Consider the following 21,140-nt stretch of genomic DNA (forward strand, 5'->3'; position numbering starts at 1 on the left):
GGAAAGAAAGGTAATATCTGGTCATTTCCCAGAAGTTTCTTGCTTTGCTTTTCTTTCTTTCTTCCCTATTTACTCCCTACTGTTTCTCCTCTGGTAATAATCTACAACAGTGATTCTCAACCAGGACATATTGGTGTTCTTCAGAGAAACAACCCAACAGAATGGGAGTGAGTGAGTGTGTGTGTGTGTGTGTGTGTGTGTGTGTGTGTGTTCCCCATGTTCCAGTCATATTGACACATAGATAGATAGATAGATAATAAGGAATTGGTTCATCCAAATATGGAGGCTGAGAAGTCCCAAGACCTATTATACATTTGACAAGCTGGAGACCAGGAAAGCTGATGGTGCCGTTCCAGTCCAAACAGCAACAGGCCCCACAAAGGCAGGAAAAGACCAGTGTCACAGCTAATAGTCCAACAGAAGATTCCCTTACTCCAGGGATTTTCAATCGCTTTCATCTCATGACACATATAAACTAATTACTAAAACTCAGTGGCACACCAAAAAATATATTTTTTGCCGATCTGACAAAAAAAATTGGTATAATTTTGATATATTCACCAAATGGCTATTGTGTTGGCTGTTGTCATTTTATTTAATTTGACAATTTAAGGGAAAAGAGGTTAGTGCCCCTGACTAAATAGGTATTGCATGGTTTAGTTTTTATATTTTTCTGAAGTGAGAAGCAGGGAGGCAAAGAGATGCCCACATGCGCCCAACCGGGATCCACCCGGCATGCCTACCAGGGGGCTCTGCTCTGCCCATCTGGGCCATTCCTCTGTTGCAACCGGAGCCATTCTAGCACCTGAGGCAGAGGCCATGGAGCCATCCTCAGTGCCCGGGCCAACTTTGCTCCAATGGAGCCTTGGCTGTGGGAGGGAACGAGAGAGACAGAGAGAAAGGAGAGTGAGAAAGGTGTAGAAGCAGATAGGTGCTTCTCCTGTGTGCCCTGACCGGGAATCGAGCCTGGACTTCCACAGGCTGGGGCAACACTCTATCTCTGAGCCAACCGGCCAGGGCCAGGTATTACATGTTTTAAAAATTCTTTTGGCACACTGGTGAAAATCACTGTTTTACTCTAAGAAGGATCAGCCTTTTTGTTCTATTCAGGCCTTTGATTTTTTGGGTTAGGGCCACTCAGAGGGCAGTCTGCTTTACTTTGTCTACTGATTCAGATGTTAATCTCGTCCAAAATCACCTTTATAGACCCACTAAGAATTGTGTTTGACCAAATATCTGGGCAGCCCATGGCCCAGTCAGGTTGACACATTAAGGTTGTCCCCTCACCATGGGGACATTTAGCAGTATGGAGATGTTTTTGGTTGTCAGATGAGGGGGAGGATTGCTACTGGCATCTGCTGGGTAGAGGACAGGTTTGCTGATAAACCTCCCACAAAGCAGAGGATAGCTCGCCCCACAACAAAGAATTGCCCAGCCCAAAATGTCAGTAGGGCTTAGGTTGACTAATCCTGATCTAAAATCTTTTTTTTTTTTTTCTTTTTTTTTGTATTTTTCTGAAGCTGGAAACGGGGAGAGACAGTCAGACAGACTCCCGCATGCGCCCGACCGGGATCCACCCGGCACGCCCACCATGGGGCGACGCTCTGCCCACCAGGGGGCGATGCTCTGCCCATCCTGGGCGTCGCCATATTGCGACCAGAGCCACTCTAGCGCCTGGGGCAGAGGCCACAGAGCCATCCCCAGCGCCCGGGCCATCTTTGCTCCAATGGAGCCTTGGCTGCGGGAGGGGAAGAGAGAGACAGAGAGGAAAGTGCGGCGGAGGGGTGGAGAAGCAAATGGGCGCTTCTCCTGTGTGCTCTGGCCAGGAATCGAACCTGGGTCCTCCGCACGCTAGGCCGACAAAATCTTTTTTTTTTTCTTTTTTTTTTTGTATTTTTCTGAAGCTGGAAACGGGGAGAGACAGTCAGACAGACTCCCGCATGCGCCCGACCGGGATCCACCTGGCACGCCCTTCGGGGCGTCGCTCTGCCACGACCAGAGCCACTCTAGCGCCTGGGGCAGAGGCCAAGGAGCCATCCCCAGCGCCCGGGCCATCTTTGCTCCAATGGAGCCTTGGCTACAGGAGGGGAAGAGAGAGACAGAGAGGAAGGAGGGGGGGTGGTGGAGAAGCAAATGGGCGCTTCTCCTATGTGCCCTGGCCGGGAATCGAACCCGGGTCCCCCGCACGCCAGGCCAACGCTCTACCACTGAGCCAACCGGCCAGGGCCAATCTAAAATCTTAAAATAAATTTTGTGTTGGTTGTTAAAATTCTGGGATTTCTGTCTTAGTTATCTTCAAAGCTAATACTGTCTTAGAGTATGAGAGGTGTTAGTCCAGAATTAAACTCTATTTGCATTATCCTTTATCCCAGCCTTTAAAAGATTTAAAAACTGTTCTTAAAAATCAGAGATATATAAATAAAGTCAGTGAGAAAAAAAATCAGAGCTGTATTAAGGAGCAAGACAGTTTTAAATATATTCATGTAATGTTTGAATTCGTGTATCTAACCAGGTCTCTTTGTGAAATTAAAATGTAATAATTTTTTTTTTTTTTTTTTTTTTTCATTTTTCTGAAGCTGGAAACGGGGAGAGACAGTCAGACAGACTCCCGCATGCGCCCGACCGGGATCCACCCGGCACGCCCACCATGGGGCGACGCTCTGCCCACCAGGGGGCGATGCTCTGCCCATCCTGGGCATCGCCATATTGCGACCAGAGCCACTCTAGCGCCTGGGGCAGAGGCCACAGAGCCATCCCCAGCGCCCGGGCCATCTTTGCTCCAATGGAGCCTTGGCTGCGGGAGGGGAAGAGAGAGACAGAGAGGAAAGTGCGGCGGAGGGGTGGAGAAGCAAATGGGCGCTTCTCCTGTGTGCCCTGGCCGGGAATCGAACCCGGGTCCTCCGCACGCTAGGCCGACGCTCTACCGCTGAGCCAACCGGCCAGGGCTAAAATGTAATAATTTTTAATCTGGCCAAAAGGTGGCACCAATGTACCTTTGAAGAATCTATGTATTTTACATTACTTGTTTAAATTTGGCATCCCTATTTAATTCACTGTTTATTTAGTACTAAGGCTACTCCTGGATCTTGCTTTACTTCTAGAATCATGATTAATGAGGGTTTTCCTAGAATTTCATAATATATGAGGTTGCTGCAATAGCTTCACATCCCTCTTTGATCAAGATGCAGCCGGTCACTTTTTAAAAATATCACATTTATTGTGATTGTTATAGTGTGTCCGTAAAGTCATGGTGCACTTTTTTTTTTAAATTTAGTTTTATTTTATTTATTCATTTTTAGAAAGGAGAGAGAGACAGACAGAGAGAGAGAAGGGGGAGGAGCTGGAAGCATCAACTCCCTTATGTGCCTTGATCAGGCAAGCCCAGGGTTTCGAACCGGCGACCTCAGCATTTTCAGGTCGACGCTTTATCCACTGCGCCACCACAGGTCAGGCCCATGGTGCACTTTTGACTGGTCACAGGAAAGCAACAAAAGACGATAGAAATGTGAAATCTGCACCAAATAAAAGGAAAACCCAGTTTCTGTCGGATGATATGGCAGCATGTGTGCATGCGCAGATGACATAACACCGTGTATACAGCGGAGCAGCCCATGGCCATGCCAGTCGAGATGTGGACGGTACAGAGGAAAGTTCAGTGTGTTCTGTGGCTTGCTAAATTCGAATCTGTGACCAAAGTGCAACGTGAATATCGGCGCGTTTATAATGAAGCACCACCACATAGGAATAACATTACTCGGTGGGATAAGCAGTTGAAGGAAACTGGCAGTTTGGTAGAGAAACCCGTTCTGGTAGGCCATTAGTGACGAGTCTGTAGAGGCTATACAGGATAGCTACCTAAGGAGCCCTAAAAAATCTGTGCATGAGCCCACATCAAACTGCACTGAGTAGGTATGAAACTGGGAGAGTTTTCCTTTTATTTGGTGCAGATTTCACATTTCTATCATCTTTTGTTGCTTTCCTGTGACCGGTCAAAAGTGCACCATGACTTTATGGACACACTGTATTGAGCATTTCTGAGAATTCTTGGGAGCCTTTAACAGTAAGACCTTGGCATTTTAGTCCCAATCACATTTGCTCTTCTAATCAGGCATCAAATTCAGTTCTTAGTGTTTTGCCTGATCAAGAGAGAAGTCTTGGGCCATCTGAGTAAATACTCCCTTGTTTCTTGCCTCTCATTTCTTTTTATTTTTTAAAACAGTACAGAGATTTTTTTTTTTTTTTTTTTTTTACAGTTCTCATGCCATGGTAATTCACAGGGAGTGGGTGCCCGCAGCTCAGGCTCCTTCCTTCCCGCTGGCTCTCACAAAGTGAGCTGCTCTGGGTGGAGCAGGCGGCCCCTTCAGGCAAACCCAGGTATCTGTCTCTTTGGCTTCCTTCTTATCATTTTCCTTTACACGTTTCAGGAAGATATCTCAGCTCAGAGTACCTAATATGCTCAATAGGTGCGTAATCCTCCTGGCAAGAATCTTGCCCTTAACTTGTTTGTTTACAACAGTGCCCATCAGCTGCTTGGTGACATTGTAGACTCTTCTAGTTCTGCCATGGTAACATTTGTGGGGCATTCCTCTTTGAACAATGCTCATTACTTCGATGTCTACAATATCACTTTTCTTGTAGATTTGCATGTTTGTGGCCAGAGGAACCATGTTTTCTAAAAAGGCCTAGAGAATATATAGCAGGTGCCCCTCTTTCCCTTTGTGTTGGTCATTTTAGCGAATTACTGGGCGGCTGAAAGGTTGTCTCTCGTTTCTTGTCTTCACATCCACAACCTGTGAGGTTGGCCTGCATATTATTTTCTGGAATTTAATTTCTTTTTCAATTATGGTTCAACAACTGACTTTCTAAGCTGGTGTTCTTTATTCCTTTCTTCCCTCCCTTTCAACCAGTTCGAATTTCTGAGTAAGCTGCCAGAGTTCTTCATAGTCTGTCCTCTTTTTTCCATGTCATTTCTGCTTCCAATATTATTATTAATATTATCCTAAGCCTTTGCACCTACTCACCAAATGCTTCCCTTCAAATTGGAGAAGGAACGCACTTCCTCTCAGATAAAGTCTTTTCTGATGTTTATAGAATTGTTTATAGAATTTTGAAACTTTTTTAAAATTTTTTAAATTTTTTATTTTTGTATTTTTCTGAAGCTGGAAACAGGGAGGCAGTCAGACAGACTCCCGCATGCGCCCAACCGGGATCCACCTGGCACACCCACCAGGGGGCGAGGCTCTGCCCATCCGGGGCTTGCTCTGTTGCGACCAGAGCCACTCTAGCGCCTGAGGCAGAGGCCACAGAGCCATCCTCAGTGCCCGGGCCATCTTTGCTCCAATGGAGCCTTGGCTGCGGAAGGGGAAGAGAGAGACAGAGAGGAAGGAGAAGGGGAGGTGTGGAGAAGCAGATGGGCGCTTCTCCTGTGTGCCCTGGCCGGGAATCGAACCCGGGACTTCCGCACGCCAGTCCGACGCTCTACCACTGAGCCAACCGGCCAGGACCGAATTTTGAAACTTTTATTGAGACAACTTGGTGATACTGGTATCAAAATAATGAAAATAAAGTATCTTCCCTTATACTATTAAAACTGATGGTATCTTTCATGTCAGAAATCTAAAGAAATAGCAGTGCTCTGGGAGGGGTTCTCTTTACAACTGAACTAGTCCCTGCTCTACTGGGACCTGGGAAGAGGCTTGTGCAGGAAGGAAGCCTGAGGAGGAGGCCCCACCAGCTGTAGTGGTCACCCCATGTCGGTCTGCTTATCACTGAGTTTCAGGAAGGTCCATGTTGGATTTGTGTGAACCAAACAGGCCTTTGACGAATACGATCTTGGGACTACATCTCTGCCACATTTTTCTGTAGTGAAAGCAATGTGCTACTTTGTTTAAACCATATGTAGATGAATGCTAGAAAAATACTTGGTAACTTTTACAGTAAGTGCCTCATAGGGAGGAAATAACCTATGGTAGTTCTTTAGAAAAAAGATATAACATTTGCAAAGGTAAAAGGAAAGGTTTTTAAATGCAGGCCAAAGATTCCCTTGGAATGAGTCTCAAGTCGATTTACTGGACTGGTTCTCATTTCCCAACATTGCCCTTCTTTCACGTGTGTCAAGTCCGGTGCTATGTGCTCAGTGGTTCCTGTTCTCTCTTTTTATCATAATATTTAAAGTGTCAGGGGGAAGGCATATAAATAGGAAACTTTTTTATTTTAAACATCTGTTTCACTGTTAAAACCACCATTTTGCCTGACCAGGCGGTGGCGCAGTGGATAGAGCGTCGGACTGGGATGCGGAGGACCCAGGTTCGAGACCCGAAGGTCACCAGCTTGAGCGTGAGCTCATCTGGTTTGAGCAAAAATTCACCAGCTTGGACCCAAGGTCGCTGGCTCGAGCAAGGGGTTACTCGGTCTGCTGAAGGCCCGCGGTCAAGGCACATATGAGAAAGCAATCAATGAACATCTAAGGTGTTGCAATGTGCAACGAAAAACTAATGATTGATGCTTCTCATCTCTCTCCATTCCTGTCTGTCTGTCCCTGTCTGGCCCTCTCTCTGACTCTCTGTCTCTGTAAAAAATTAAAAAAAATTAAAAAAAAAAACCACCATTTTTACAGATCTCTCAAATTGGTGGTTGTATTCAGAGCCACCACATGTGGACAAGCCAATTTTATATATAATAAACGCTAGGGGGCACTACTGCCAAACAAATGCTTCTCCTGGAGTTGGGCAGTGCAGAATTTGCACAGCTGTGCATGACAGCCCTGCCTTTCCTTACCCTGGTTTAAGTGTTGGGTTTAAGAAGATTTTATTTTGAATTTCTGCAGCAAGTAGCAGTTTTCACTGATGTACCCAGGAAATAATAATAAATTAAAATGCACAGGTATCTAAAGAACAATGAAATCAGAATAAGAGAAACTCCCTAGGTGACACAACTGTATGTATTTATCAAGATTTAGAGCTCTTGGCCCTGGTTGGTTGGCTTAGTGGTAGAGCGTCGGCCTGGCGTGCAGGGGAACCCAGATTCGATTCCCGGCCAGGGCACATAGGAGAAGCGCCCATTTGCTTCTCCACCCCCCCTCCTTCCTCTCTGTCTCTCTCTTCCCCTCCCGCAGCCAAGGCTCCATTGGAGCAAAGATGGCCCGGGAGCTGGGGATGGCTCCTTGGCCTCTGCCCCAGGCGCTAGAGTGGCTCTGGTCGCGGCAGGGCGACGCCCCGGAGGGGCAGAGCATCGCCCCCTGGTGGGCAGAGCGTGGCCCTTGGTGGGCGTGCCAGGTGGATCCCGGTCGGGCGCATGCGGGAGTCTGTCTGTCTCTCCTCGTTTCCGGCTTCAGAAAAATACAAAAAAAAAAAAAAAAGATCAGACTGAAAAAGTCCTATTTGAGTCTAGCCATCAAATGAGTTGTGGAAAGATGTGTCTTGTCTTGCACACGTGCAGAAACTGCTGGACATTGATATTATTGCTGTTATGATAGGTTGGGTATTTTTTTTTAGCAAGAGAGACAGACAGGAAGGGAGAGAAATGAGATGCATCACTCATAGTTGTGGGGCTCCAGCCAAGCTAACTACCCCTTGCAAAGCCAGAGACCTTGGGCTTCAATCCAGTGACTTTTGGGCTAAAGCCAGCAACCATGTTGATGATCCTACGTGAAAGCCAACGACCTTGGGGCTTCAAACTGGGAAACTTAGCATCCCAGGTGATGCTCTACCCACTGCACCACCACTGGTCAGGCTGATAGGATGGGATTTACAATTTTCAGTTTGGGAGTTTTCCAGGCATTGGGCTACTGCACCATCCTCTTACCAGGTTTTCCTTACTTGTTCATGGTGCCTGTGCCAGGCTTGCTCAGGATTTTCTGTGGATAGGTGTGTAGAGTGCTCATGTACAAACACAAACACTCCCTTTTCTGAGCTCAGGAATTAACCCCTGGTGATCTCAAGCTTTCAGGGAGAAAAGAAAAAGTATATACTCACAAAGGGGCTGAGGACTCTGGTCTTCAGCATTAAAGGTAGGTCTATAAAGAAATTAGAAGTGCCTGTGAGGACAAATTTTGCAAAAGATAGTGTATCTTTTATATTAGGAAGATGATTTAACTAAACATTCTACAAAATGTGAAATATTAAATATCCTATGTACAGTGTTTGTACATTAATAAAATATTTTGCTTTGGAACTGGTCTAGTTTTAGGACTTTTAAGACACTATCAACTTTAAATTGGTCCAGAGATTGGAAAGTACACTACTTCATAGAGTCCAATTATTATTACTGAACTGTGCTTAAGAAAAAACAAGGTTGTCAACACGAGGGGGATAAAATCAATGTCTTAATAAACAAGTTTTGAAACACACGGCTTTAACAGGCATCATCTGAATAAATATTTTACATCAACATTGCTTTGTTATTTAGAAAACCATAAAGATTATTACTAATTCTAGTTTAAAATGGTATAGAAACAACTAACAAGTATAGCAGGAAATGATGAAAACAAGTACACTTCTATCAAATTCATAGAAGGCATCAAAGCCAGAATTGCCCTTTATATGTAATTAGTTCAATGACTTTGAATTCAAGGTCTAGGTGTTTGTGTTTCTCTTTGCTGGAGGTGTTTTAGGCATGTCATTGTATAGCCTGTCCCACACCCAGTCAGCAGTGCAGAACCCTTTTGTAGTGTTAACTCAGTAGTTTCATCAGTGTGACCTTTATACTTTTAGGAAATGAAATATACCGCATTTCTCTTAAAAGATTTGGGTAAATAAAATAAACATGAGCCAATATAACATTTATTCTGTATATTAATAGTCAGTACATGTATTCAGGTGTCAACCTTTTTTCCAGAGTATTGTTTCTTAAATATTAGCATCTGATCCACAGTAATATAGTACTAATTTTAATGAGAAATACAAAATGGGATTTTTACTTTCATAACAGCTCATCCACTTAACATTTTACAGACAAAGAACTACTATAAATATGTAACATTATGCAGGCTTTTTTCTGCACCTGCTCACAAACCAGAACAAATACACTGTTTTAACTATTTAGAAACTGAATGCTTTGAAACTGCCGCCGTATTTATATGGCCACTTCCCACAGCAGATAAAATTTTTTATTCTCCCCTCTACACACCTGTGATGTTGCATTACCTGTGGCTCTTGGTCTTAACCCAGCAGGGGCCTGCTGGGTCTGCTCCCTGGGTTGAGCTCTTGGAGGGCAGGGAGCTGTCCTCTTTATACAAGTGTTTGGCATATGTTATAGCAACCCATGTTGAATCAAACTGAATTTAATCAGGACATCTATATTTAATGTAGCTGCCTTCTGTTAAGTTTTTATAACTAAATAGGGATCATTACAAAAATCCTTTTTAAAAATGTACCATAAAATGTACTATACATTGAAATTTTGAATTCTATAAAATAAGAAACTTCATGCTATACAATAAAACATCATAGGAATTTGAATTCAGAGAATTCTAAACTTTAAATGACAGGCAGAAAAGTCAACCCCTGATGTATTAAGTGTCAGATGAAATTAGAAAGACTTGTTTGAATAAAGTTGACATTCAAAAGATCTTTTCAAACAATGGGATTCTAAAATTTAACAGTTATTTTTAAAATTCTGTTAATCCTGAAAAAAAAAATTTCTTAACTATAAAAAAATAAGGCAACTTGAAGTTAGAAATTTATGAAGTTAACTCAGCTTTGCATGCCCTGCTATATCCATGTCTTTAAAAGCCTTTAGCAGGAAGGCTTTTACACCTACTGGTGAAAAAACACAATCTCTCAGAACTAAATCAGTTTCTAAGACTTCACTAAATAGTAGACCAATTAAGATCATCATAGACTTTGTGCTGTCAAATAGATCATCTTCAAGGAAAATTATGCAGACAGCTTTTCTGAAGAACCGCGTTTGTGCCACATGCTTATTATTCTGTGAAGTGGAGGAGGTGGTGGGGAATTTCTTTTTGAAAGGTCTTCTGTTTTCTGCTACCTTTACCTAAATGTTACCAGGTACTATTTTTATACCCTACAAAGTACTTTGAGAAAATGTTAAATGAATAATGCTACATAAAATAGAGGAGGGTTTTCATATTCAGTGGGTTGTAAAGCAAAGTGAATAATAATTGATTCTTAAAAGAAGGAAGATAATATACCGAAAAACTTAAGTATCTGATAGACCAACCAGCCTTGTAAACTTCTGAGTCCAGGGAGAAACCAAATCCCCACTGATTAATAAATGTTCACTAAAGGCAAATTTAAATGAAAATTAATGTGCTGTTATTAAATTACTGAAATTTTTCAATGATCATTTTAATATTGTCAAAGGATAAGAAATAACCTATCTATATTCACTTAATATCTCACATATAAAATTAAATTGCTTAAAATGCTATAATAATAAAAAAATTTTAAGTGATTTCTAAGTCATCTGATTCCCAATTATTTCTATAACAACAAAACAATTTGGGTCACCTTAGAATTTGTTGTAGTTGGATTTAGACATGTGGAAGATATAATCAGATTGAAGCCAATTAATGTCTGGATTCCTTTTTCAAACTGGAATCCTACTTATTTAATTCACCAGATATTCTCAATAGAAAATATTGAGAAGAAACAACTTAAGAATGAATGTGAGGCCTGACCAGGTGGTGGCACAATGGATAGAGTGTCATACTGGGATGCAGAGGACCCAGGTTCGAGACCCCAAGGTTGCCAGCTTGAGCGCGGGCTTATCTGTTTGGAGCAAAGTTCACCAGCTTGGACCCAAGGTCGCTGGCTCTAGCAAGGGGTTACTCAGTCTGCTGAAGGCCCATGGTCAAGGCACATATGAGAAAGCAATCAATGAACAACTGAGGTGTAGCAATGAAAAACTGATAATTGATGCTTCTCATCTCTCTCCGTTCCTGTCTGTCCCTATCTATCCCTCTCTCTGACTCTGTCTGTAGAAAAAAAAAAAAAAGAATGAATGTGAGTGTAGCCATCACAAAAACAATTATAATACATTCTTTAAAAAATATATACAAGGGGTCCTCAGGTTATGACACAGTTCTGTTCCTATGACTGATGTACCTGGAATTTTGGTGTAAGTCGGAACACACCCTAGACTAAGTCACTTACCTATTCTAACACAGTTGTAAAATCAAAATCTAGAACATAACACAACTAAGCCACAGAAAAAGGAAAAGGACATAAATATACTTTATGGTAGTAACAGAAAAAAATGACAAAACATTAGTGTAAAAAAGTGTACGACACTAACAGTGTAAGCCGAAACACATCTCAATTTTTAAAGTTTTTATGGGAGTGAGCATTGTAAAGTTAAAACATTGTATGTTAAGACTGCCATAACCTGAGGACCCTTATATATCAAACCATGGTGGGGATGGCGGTGGAAACAGGAGTAGAGGAAATGTTCCTTAACAAAATAAAAAGCTCATTACACATATAAAATATTTAGCTAGTGTCTGTTTTTAACCCCCCCCCCCCAAAATACACCTAAATCTTTCAAACTATACTATTTAGAGGTTATTTGTTGATTTGAGAGAGAGGAGAGAGAAGAATAGAGGGAGGAGCAGGAATCATCAACTCCTAGTTGCTTCTTAGATTCTCATATGTTCCCTGGCTGGGCAAGCCCAGGGTTTCAAATCGGGGACCTCAGAATCCCAGACTGAAGCTTTTATCTACTGTGCCACCTCAGGCCAGGCTTTCAAAAGATTTTCAGTACTGATAAGTGCTGTACTTTTTGCTCATTCATGAGATTAAAAACTTAAAATGCAAGAATATTAGCTTGAGCCATCCTTGCAGCAAATGAAGGCAGAATTCTTTAAAACACTGTAAAATGCACCAACTTCAGTCAGGTTTTTTAAATTGTTCACTTTTAAATATATTATATATATTTGCTGGTAGCTGTTCAAGTCCATTAATACCACAAATAGGAATTAAAATAGTGTTCTTAGGGAAGATGACTAGTCTTTTTTTTTTTTTTTTTTAATGTTTAAAAGTTATACGAATAGCCTGGCCTGTGGTGGCGCAGTGGGTAAAGCATGGACCTGGAATGCTGAGGTCTCCTGTTCTAAAGCCTGGGCTTGCCTGGTCAAGGCACAAGCGAGGAGTAGCTGCTCCAAGTTGATGCTTCCCACTCCTCTCCCCCCATTTCTCTCTCCTGTAAATTCAATAAATAAAATCTTTATTTAAATAAAAAGGTATACAAATTTAGGGGGTCATATGTTTTGAAAAATCCATTTTGTATCTTGCTAAATTAAAGGATTTTGGTGGGTCCCCCCAAAGTTTATAAGCATAAAGGTAGGAAAATCTGGAGGAATACTTTCGCACTTCAACAAAGAATTTTGTTAATATCCATTATTTAGTTCAGTTCCAAAGTCAGATTAGGCTCTTCTGCCAGAGGTCTCAATATGTACTTGCAAAAAGAAGCAAGATGCCACTGGACAAATTAGCACAGTTTCTAGATGCAATCCATAAATAATTCAAGACGTCACCAGATCATTTAAAATCATCTAATGTACATTCTTTTCTCTAAGGATGTACAAATACTTTTTAACAAATACCTTACAACTCTAGTGAAAGCTCTTCATTACTATCTAATTTCAGAGTAACACTGTCACTCAATTTAGACAGTAGGGGACTATACAATAGGAAGCCTAACCTGTGAGGTAAGGAAGCATATTATATTGTTATGGCCACAAGACAAGATTGAAATAGAATCATTTTTTCAAAAAATATGGCAATCACTGGTGAGATTGATTATGTAAACAGTGAATAAAATGCAAATGAGCCCTTATTGTTATAAGTTCATTTTTCTTTTCTTTTTTTGGTGAGGAATTAGCTGTATGGAAAAAAAAACTGATGAAACATTTAATTTTCAATGTCCATGTAAAATGTTTTTTACTCATGTCTCTCAACACATAGGCACAATGAGAGAATACTGACATTTAAAATAGAACGTGCATTAGCAATAACTTTTTACTTTCCACTTAACCTTGTACTTAGCTCATTCTTGGTCAAGAATGAATAACATTTTCACTAAATTATTATTATTTCTTAGAACTTTTCCTACCAAGTTGGCTTTGAATCCACTTTGAGGAGAGTTGATTAATATGGTTTCTAGAAGTAATCTTACAAAATTAGTCCATGTTATCTATGGTGACCTATTACTTGGGAAATTTGCCTTTTCCCGGATGGAAAATAGTATTTCACTCTTTGTCTCTGTTGCTGTTGTTTTGTTTTTTGTTTTTACTTTTTTCATCAGATGATCCCATGCAGAAATGGATTTATATAAGTCTGTCTGGGGCAGGAGAAAGAGAGAGAGGGAAATTGTATACTCCCTGTTGCCACAACTTTGCACTTGGTAATCATTTGCCTGTTTGAAGTAATTTATGAATGAATCACTTTTGTAAGGGACTTGAGGAAGACTAGAAAACCACTCGTGTAATTCAACTATTCTGCATATTCTGCTGAATTGGGAAAATACTGCCGAGGAGTGTAACAACTATAAATAACACATTCATAAACACAGAGCTCACCTTATTCACCATTTTAAACAACATAGATGTGCTCTGTAAAAAAAAAAAAGTTCTTGAAAACTGAATGCAATGTTACCTTATCCACAGAGTTGAACTATCAAAAGGAAACAAACCAGGCTATGTAACATCAGAGGACATTAAAGAGATTATGGCATATCGTTAGTGCTCAATAAATACACCTTTCTTCCCCCAGGCACCCCGATCTCCACCTGACGTTTTAGCAGCTCCCTGTATGTCACTTTTTGCATTACAGTCTGCACTGACTTCCTCTATCCAGAAGTGACTGCATGTTAGTGGTAGGCAGAATTTTATAAACTTGATTAATTCTTTAGCACTTCTGGGCTGAGATTGTACCTTGAAATTCCACAGATGAAAATCTCTTGTTTGTTACTGAATAGGAAATGCCATAAATATGGAAAATAATTCATGATTAAACTTTTTTGTTTTGCTTCCCATGACCTGGAAGTTGAGTCACTGTAGAAGATTGTTTATTTTATTATCATCAGAGGCCATTTCATTAACCAGCTGTTCTATAGACAACTGGATAGCATTCTTGACAAGAGAAGAAGCCGTTTCTATTAAGAGTGTTTCATATTGTTCTGAAGTTCTACCCTCAAAAGCACACTCAGCAAAAACTCCTATTTCCTCATTTTCACTTGCAAGTAAGAATTGCTTAGGGACATTTTTAGCTTTCTTAATATCAAATTCACTAATTTCAGTGTCTGTAATAATAATAGCAATCGGCTCCATTCTTGTGATTTCTTCTGGTTGGGGTTTCTCTGGACTGGTCTCAATTTCTTTAAAATCTGATTCAGTATCTTCTGGCTTAATCGCTTCAGCTACAATCTCTCCACTTTCATAGTCTTTCCAATTTGGTCCACTTTCTAACATATTGTTTCTGGCTTCTTCCACAACTTGTTGATCTGGGATTGCAGGTGAGGGAGGAGCATCAGAAACCACTGGTAGTTGATACTCTGTTTCTGAGGTTTCAAATGGGCTTGTTTGCTGAGGCTGGATACTTTGTTTTTCCTCAGTGATTTCAATATCTCTTTCAAGGATTAGTGTTCCTGTCTGAATATCAGAATGCCCCTTATCTAACCCAACTTCTACTGAAATCACTTTCTCTCCAGAAGTTCTGCTGTTGCTCACATTTGATTCACCAACCTCATCACCCCCTTTCTGTGAGACATCTCCACTTACATCGTGGGTTAGTATGGTCTCTGTTACCTGGTCATTTAATTGGGTTGGAGTTATTTTATCCAACCTCTCAGCTTCTCCCTGAACTGCGATACTGCAGTCTGCGTCTTCTATAATTTTGGAATGATTACTTCTTTTCTCTCCTTTTGAGAATTTTATGCAGGGAAGCTTAAGTCTGGATTTTGCCTTTTTCTTAGAAAGATCAGCATCCTCAGCATTGATTTCAGGTTGCACTTCAGCCTCAAAGGGCTTTTGCTGCTTTGAAGAATCTGACCTTTTCCTGCGTGTTACAAGACGTTTGATTGAGGCCCAGGCCCCCCCTGGGGGCTGTGGCTGATCAGAAGCGCTTGCTGCTGAGTGACACTTCCTTGCTACATCAGCCACGTCAGGGCCAGCTCCGGGCAGCATTGCTTTGGCTGATTTCTTTCTTCTCTTGAAGCAAAGCATTGATGACTTTTCCTCCTGCCTCTCATTCTGACAACTGACTTCTGATCTCTTCTCATGCGTGCTTTCTACTTGAATTTCAGAAACTGTGGTCTCCATTTTTATATTTTACACTCTCTTAGCAGCCGTTTATGACAAAAAGCTGTGCAAAACTATCATAAAAGCAAAATTTCTTCCATATGTATTCACTCCTTCGTCTTATTCCATCCAGTTGTTGGAGGTGGTTTCTCCAGTATGCAAATACCTAGTTTATCCAGTCCTTGGGATTTCTCTTTAATTTCTTCATGAAAGCCCTTTACTTGACAGACTTTGGTTTTATTTAAAGATCAACCTGATGAGAAAAAAGAGAGTGGTATTTGATTTCACCATCAGCCTACTGTTTTCTATAGAGATGGTTTCAGTTAAACATATATGATTCTATCAGGCATGTTTCCCAAATAATAACTAAAAAAATGACTGGAGAATAAAAATTGGGGTTGACTTTTGCCTTATCAAGAAGATTTTAATGTGAATGTATTTTGCTGTAGTTTCTTTGATAAAAGCTCATTTTGGATTATTTCTGCAAATCTGATTTTATCAGTCTTTAGTTGTGCTGTCTTTATGAATTGTCTATGACTGAGTTGCAAGTTAAACAACAAAAAAAACCCAATAAAGGGTAGGATGATAAGCAACCTAGTGTAATTTTTATCAATATTATGTGAAATAAAGAATTCTGAAGCTGCAAAGGATCTTAGAGATTACTTGAGATAATCAAGTCTGATGAAGAATGGGCAGTTATCCTGTCAAAAGCCATATAGTTAGATATGTCATAGCCAGAGTTAGAATTGAAGACTCTGACTCTCCAGTGTTCTTTCCATTTATACCATAAGGCAGTGATTTTTAACCTTTTTTGAGCCGCGGCACATTTTTTTACATTTACAAAATCCTGGGGCACACCACCTACCAAAATGACACTCTAACACAGTATATATTATGCATATAGTTAATAATATAGTTTCTAAATGTATTTATACTCACTTAGTGTGAAACCTGGGCCTGTTTCGATGAACACAAAAGGGATATCCTGGCAGGAATGGTAGAAAGACACACACGAAGCTCTTCCTCAACAGTTCTCAGTCTCTCTCTGTTTTTAGTTTTTATCCCAGTCAAGCTTGAGAAGCTCAGCTCACATAGATATGTGGTTGAAAACGGGAGCAATGTCAAAATAGCTTTGTTGGCAGAATGGGGAACTCCTTGGCAACAGATAATCAAAAACTGTCCAAAGGAAGATCAGCAAACTTTAGCTTTAAAGTTAGATAACATTGTGATGCATTGTAGATCACCCTCTGCGGGGGCCTCTTTTAAAAAGAAAAAGGTCAAATATCTATATACACCATCAGGATAGACATAACTAGCTGAGGCTGAGGCTTCATTTAGTGGTGGCAACATTTGCCTCCAGTCCTGACCAGGATTAGAAATCGGGACCATGGGGAGGAGTAACAGCTTCAACTACTCTCCGCGGCCACACAATGACAAGTGCGTGGCAGCCCCAGCAGAGACCTTCCTGGGTGTGGATGAGAGGCAGCCTACTATTGGTTCATCACTAGTGGTCGGGATGAATCCCAGAAGGTGATTGGTCAGTGAGCGTTCCCTGTGCCTCCACTCTTCCTTTCGCTGATAGCTGGAGGGATTGTGAGGGGAATGTTTATGTTCGGATGGAGGCAGCTGGCAGCGGGCCAGATAAATAGCCTCCGTGGGCTGTAGTTTGGGGACCCATGTTTAATTCCCCCACGGCACACCTGACCATGTCTCGCGGCACACTAGTGCCATGGCACACTGGTTGAAAAACACTGCCATAAGGTATCTTGTTCTAAAAATGTGAGTTCCATCAAGGAGGTGCTATTTTTCATGCATACTCTGGGGAAATCTAACATTACCGTCATTTTCCACTCTTAAATTTAGCTGTATAATGTTGTAATTTTAATCTAAGTATTTATTGTTCAAACATTTCCCATAATGAGTATATAGTTGAAGGTCAGTAAGAGTGAATGATAGCAATAGCTGACATTTATTGAGCAACTTCTGTGTGTTAGGAAGTTCTAAGCACTTGTACATACATCTCTAATCCTCCCCACAGTACAAAGTGAGTAGGTGGTGATATCACCATCTACAGATGAAGGAACAGTCTTAGAGATGTTAAGCAATTTGCCTGAGATTACACAGCTATTAGGTAAGAGAGCTCAGAATCAGCTCAAGATTATTTCTGAAGCCCATGGGCTTTAAAAGTTTCATCTGAAAAATGAATTATTGTAAAATGGTGCAGCCACTGTAGAAAACTATATGGTAGTTTCTCCAAAAACAAAAGATTGAACTTCCATATCACCCAGCAATTCTACTTCTTGGTATATATCCCAAAGAATTGAAAGCACAGACTGAAATAGATATGTGTACATACATGTTCATAGATGCATTGTTCACAATAGTCAAAGAGTAGAAGCAATTCAAGTGTCCATGAAATGATGAATAATAAACAACGTGGTCTATAAAATATATATATAGGCCCTGGCCATTTCACTCAGTCAGTTAGAGCGTTGACCTCAAACGACAAGGTTGTGGGTTTGGTCCCTAGTCGGGGCACACACATGGGAAGCAACCAGTGAATGCACAACTAGGTGGAACAACAAATGAATGCTTCCCATCTTCCTCCTGTCTCTGCCTTCCTCTCTCTGTCTCTATAAAAAAAAAATCAATAACAAAATTTATTTAAACATGCTAATCTGTACTAGACTCATTAGTCAAAATATTTAAAAATGTTTAATGGTTATTTAACCAGTATGTAGCCCATCAACTCATAATTGAATCAAGATTACACTGGGATCTTGCTATTTTAAAATTAAGCTTTTGAAATTTATTTTATTTTCTTGGTTCTGGAACTAATTTGAAAGCCAAATGTAAATAATAAGCTGTATAACTGGCAAACTGATTATTTATAAATATAAAGGTATGTTTAAAAACTAATCCACAGAATGGTATGATGATACCAATGGACAGAGATGTGATTATCTAACAAAAATCCTATGAATTTTAGTTGATGGATGTCCTAAAGTAAGTAAAGGGACTCATTCATTGGACTGTTTTTATATAAATCTTTCACTGTTGAAGGTTATATTTGGGTAGTTGAGTCTATGAACCACATAAGGAACTGGAACTCTGAAAATCAGTTTATGATCTAAGTATTCTTTTAGGTTGGGTGTTCCATACTCCATGCTATAATGGACAAAGTCATCCTATAACAATAATGGAACTAAAATATGAACATTTTCATAGTGTCCCTCCTCATATAATGCTTCCATTAGTACTACTAAAACTACAGCTGATATATACTGCTCACAAAAATTAGGGGATATTTCAAAATGAATATGAAGCAATTGAAAAAAGCATTTTTTAAATTAAACAAGAACATCAGAAAAGCAAACAAGTCAAAGAAAGTTCAATTATGCAAATGAGATGCAAAACAACTTTTATTTCATTGGTGAAAATGCACTTTACCAAAGGCTGAAAGTACTGGAGTATCTGCATGTTCCCTGATCTCCTAATTTTTGTGAGTAGAGCTTTCTTTAAGTCATCTCACCTCTTGGGTTCTCAGCTTCCAAATACTTTTTAAGCAAGGGATGTATAACTAACAAATACTGAAATTAGATCACGTGTAGGAATGTATCATTTGAAACTAACATGGACAATTGCTTGAGAAGCTAATTTGAATAATTATCACTGTAGAAACAAAACAAATACACAAACACCTCATTTAAATGGGGAAAATGCAGTCTGTAGACTATAAAACTTTGCAGAATGTTAGATTGCAAATGAGTCACCCTTAACCTGCAAGTGTAGTTTGATTGCCGCAGGAATCTTAAAGTCTCTGTTGTCATTTCCTGATAGAATCACAAGTCTAATGCCATAGGAAACACCCCTTCCCCTCTTCTCTTGAGCAGAGAAGCACCGAGGCAAAGAGCACTCTCTGCCTGAGGAAAGCAGTGGCTCTCTCCAGCATCAGATAAGGTTCACGAAGCTTCCTCCAGGAGGAAGGCATCTCTCATTCTGGCTTGATGAACCCTACGGCAGGAGCTAGAGCACAGGATAAACTACTCAAAAAGGAAAGTGCCGGGGGCGTGCAAAAGATAACCCAGCTTTAAGCTATCTGCACAATTATAACGCCAGGAACCCAAAATCACATCCTCCAATGAAGGGCAAATAAGGAAAAAATCTACCGCAACTCCTGCTTCTGGGGCAAGCTGTAAGGCTGAGGGTAGGTGGGCAGAGCTGATGAGGGTCGTGCTGGCTGGAGATTCCTGCGGACAAATGACCTTCCCGGTTCTTACATCGGCCATCCCCGGGGGTCCAAGGGGCACCTCCCATCCACACTGCCGCGGAGGGTCAGCAGACCAGACACTGGCCTGCACCCTCTTTTCCTGCAACCTCCTTGCCCTCGTTTACTTACCAACGGCGCCGGGGTCCCTGGCTGAGGGATTGACTACTGCCCAGTATGGGGCGGGGTGCGCTGGCGGGGCCGGGTATCTAGGCAGCGGGATGCCACGGTGCACCCAGAGCGAGCAGCCGTCTGCAGAGGGACCGCAGCCTGGCGGCGCCCCCTCCTCAGAGCGCAGGGACTGACAGCCGGCGGCACCAATGCGCGCCGAGCGGCGGGCGCGGGGAGGGGCCAGGGCTGGGGGGCGGGGGGCGAGTAGGGGAGGTGGAGGGGCGAAGATCTCCGGGTCCACCTGCGAGCTGTCTGCCCAGCCACGTGGGAGACCTTCCAGCTCCTTGCCTGGGCGCGAACCCGGCAGGCGCGACCGTATCCTGGCAAGGGCATGGGGACCACAGAGACAGGTGGCAAATGGGGATGGGACCCGGATAGTGAGCCCCACATTTTCTGAGGCGCGGAGTAGCAAAATCTGGTTTTAAATTGTAGGCGTTCCCATTATAACCCCCCGCCCCGTCCCAAACCGAATATTTGAAGGTACAGCAAATATCACATTTTAAAGGTAGGGTTCAAAACTGCAGCGTGGGGTCTCGTTCATTTGGAGAGAAAAGTACATACCTGAATTGAAGCCACAAAAAAACTTTCCTAGAAGTGGGTTTGGGTGTAATGAAGTTATCACAGCTCGTTGCCAAATAGGCTGTCAGAGGACCAAGCGCCCGAACCTTGTCTCCCTAGAGTCTTCGGGGCAGATCGAGACGATGCGAGCTGGGGCGCACAAGGTCAGAAGGGCACAGGAACCCAGCACCACCCGTCTTTTATACCTTGTATGTTTCCAAGAATAAATTAAGGTAGTTTACAAGTTATCCATATTTCCCTTCAGGATATTCCGAGATGCCTGCTTAACCTCGTCCCTCACAATTCAGCGGAGTTGGGGCGAGAGGAGGGCTTTCCTTTCAATTCCAGTCCCACACGAAGCCAAGGGCACAGGCAGCGTCTACTTCCTGCCTGACTGCCAAGGTTATGTATTTCCATACATTTTCTGAATCTTTAAACAAGTTCCCAGCCGTAGTGAAAAGCACCACATTTGTTTGTGCACATAACACATTGTTTTCATTAACACCTGTGAAAGTTGTTGCTATGAGAGCTTAGGGTGACTTGCTTTGGTTTTAATATTACCCATAAGGGCATTCACGTGAGCTCCAGCTACCAGGTCCTGTAGGACGCACGATTCCTGCCTCCTCCAGGCTCCTCCCAGGCACACCATCCAGATGAAGAACCTATTACGGCGGAGGGAAGAACAACTGAACAGCCACTGTACTTGTCTCCTTTCTTCAATAAGATCACGACCTTTGGGAGAGTAAATCTCAGTTATCCATTTTTGGATGTTTTTCCAGGGATACACTTTATCTTTGTAAGATTCTAGAGCTTTCCTTGAGACTTATTAAGGACAGAACTATTAGGACCCAATAGCAAAGCTGAATCCAAGTTGTCAAGATGTTAAAT

General features: G+C 41.6%; 1 protein-coding gene across 1 annotated transcript; it reads right to left on the reverse strand.

Annotated features, from left to right (window-relative positions):
• Positions 1–12,210: 12,210 nt before the first annotated feature.
• Positions 12,211–19,793, reverse strand: AKAP5 (A-kinase anchoring protein 5). The gene is made up of 2 exons (XM_066388485.1): positions 19,656–19,793; positions 12,211–15,509 (listed from the first exon to the last, which is right to left on the reverse strand). The coding sequence occupies exon 2, from the start codon at positions 15,275–15,277 to the stop codon at positions 14,009–14,011; it is 1,269 nt and encodes a 422-aa protein (XP_066244582.1). The 5' UTR covers positions 15,278–15,509; positions 19,656–19,793; the 3' UTR covers positions 12,211–14,008.
• Between the last annotated feature and the right edge of the window lie 1,347 nt (positions 19,794–21,140).

The sequence above is a fragment of the Saccopteryx leptura genome, chromosome 6 (genome assembly GCF_036850995.1).
Source record: "Saccopteryx leptura isolate mSacLep1 chromosome 6, mSacLep1_pri_phased_curated, whole genome shotgun sequence".
Taxonomy (NCBI): Eukaryota; Metazoa; Chordata; class Mammalia; order Chiroptera; family Emballonuridae; genus Saccopteryx; species Saccopteryx leptura.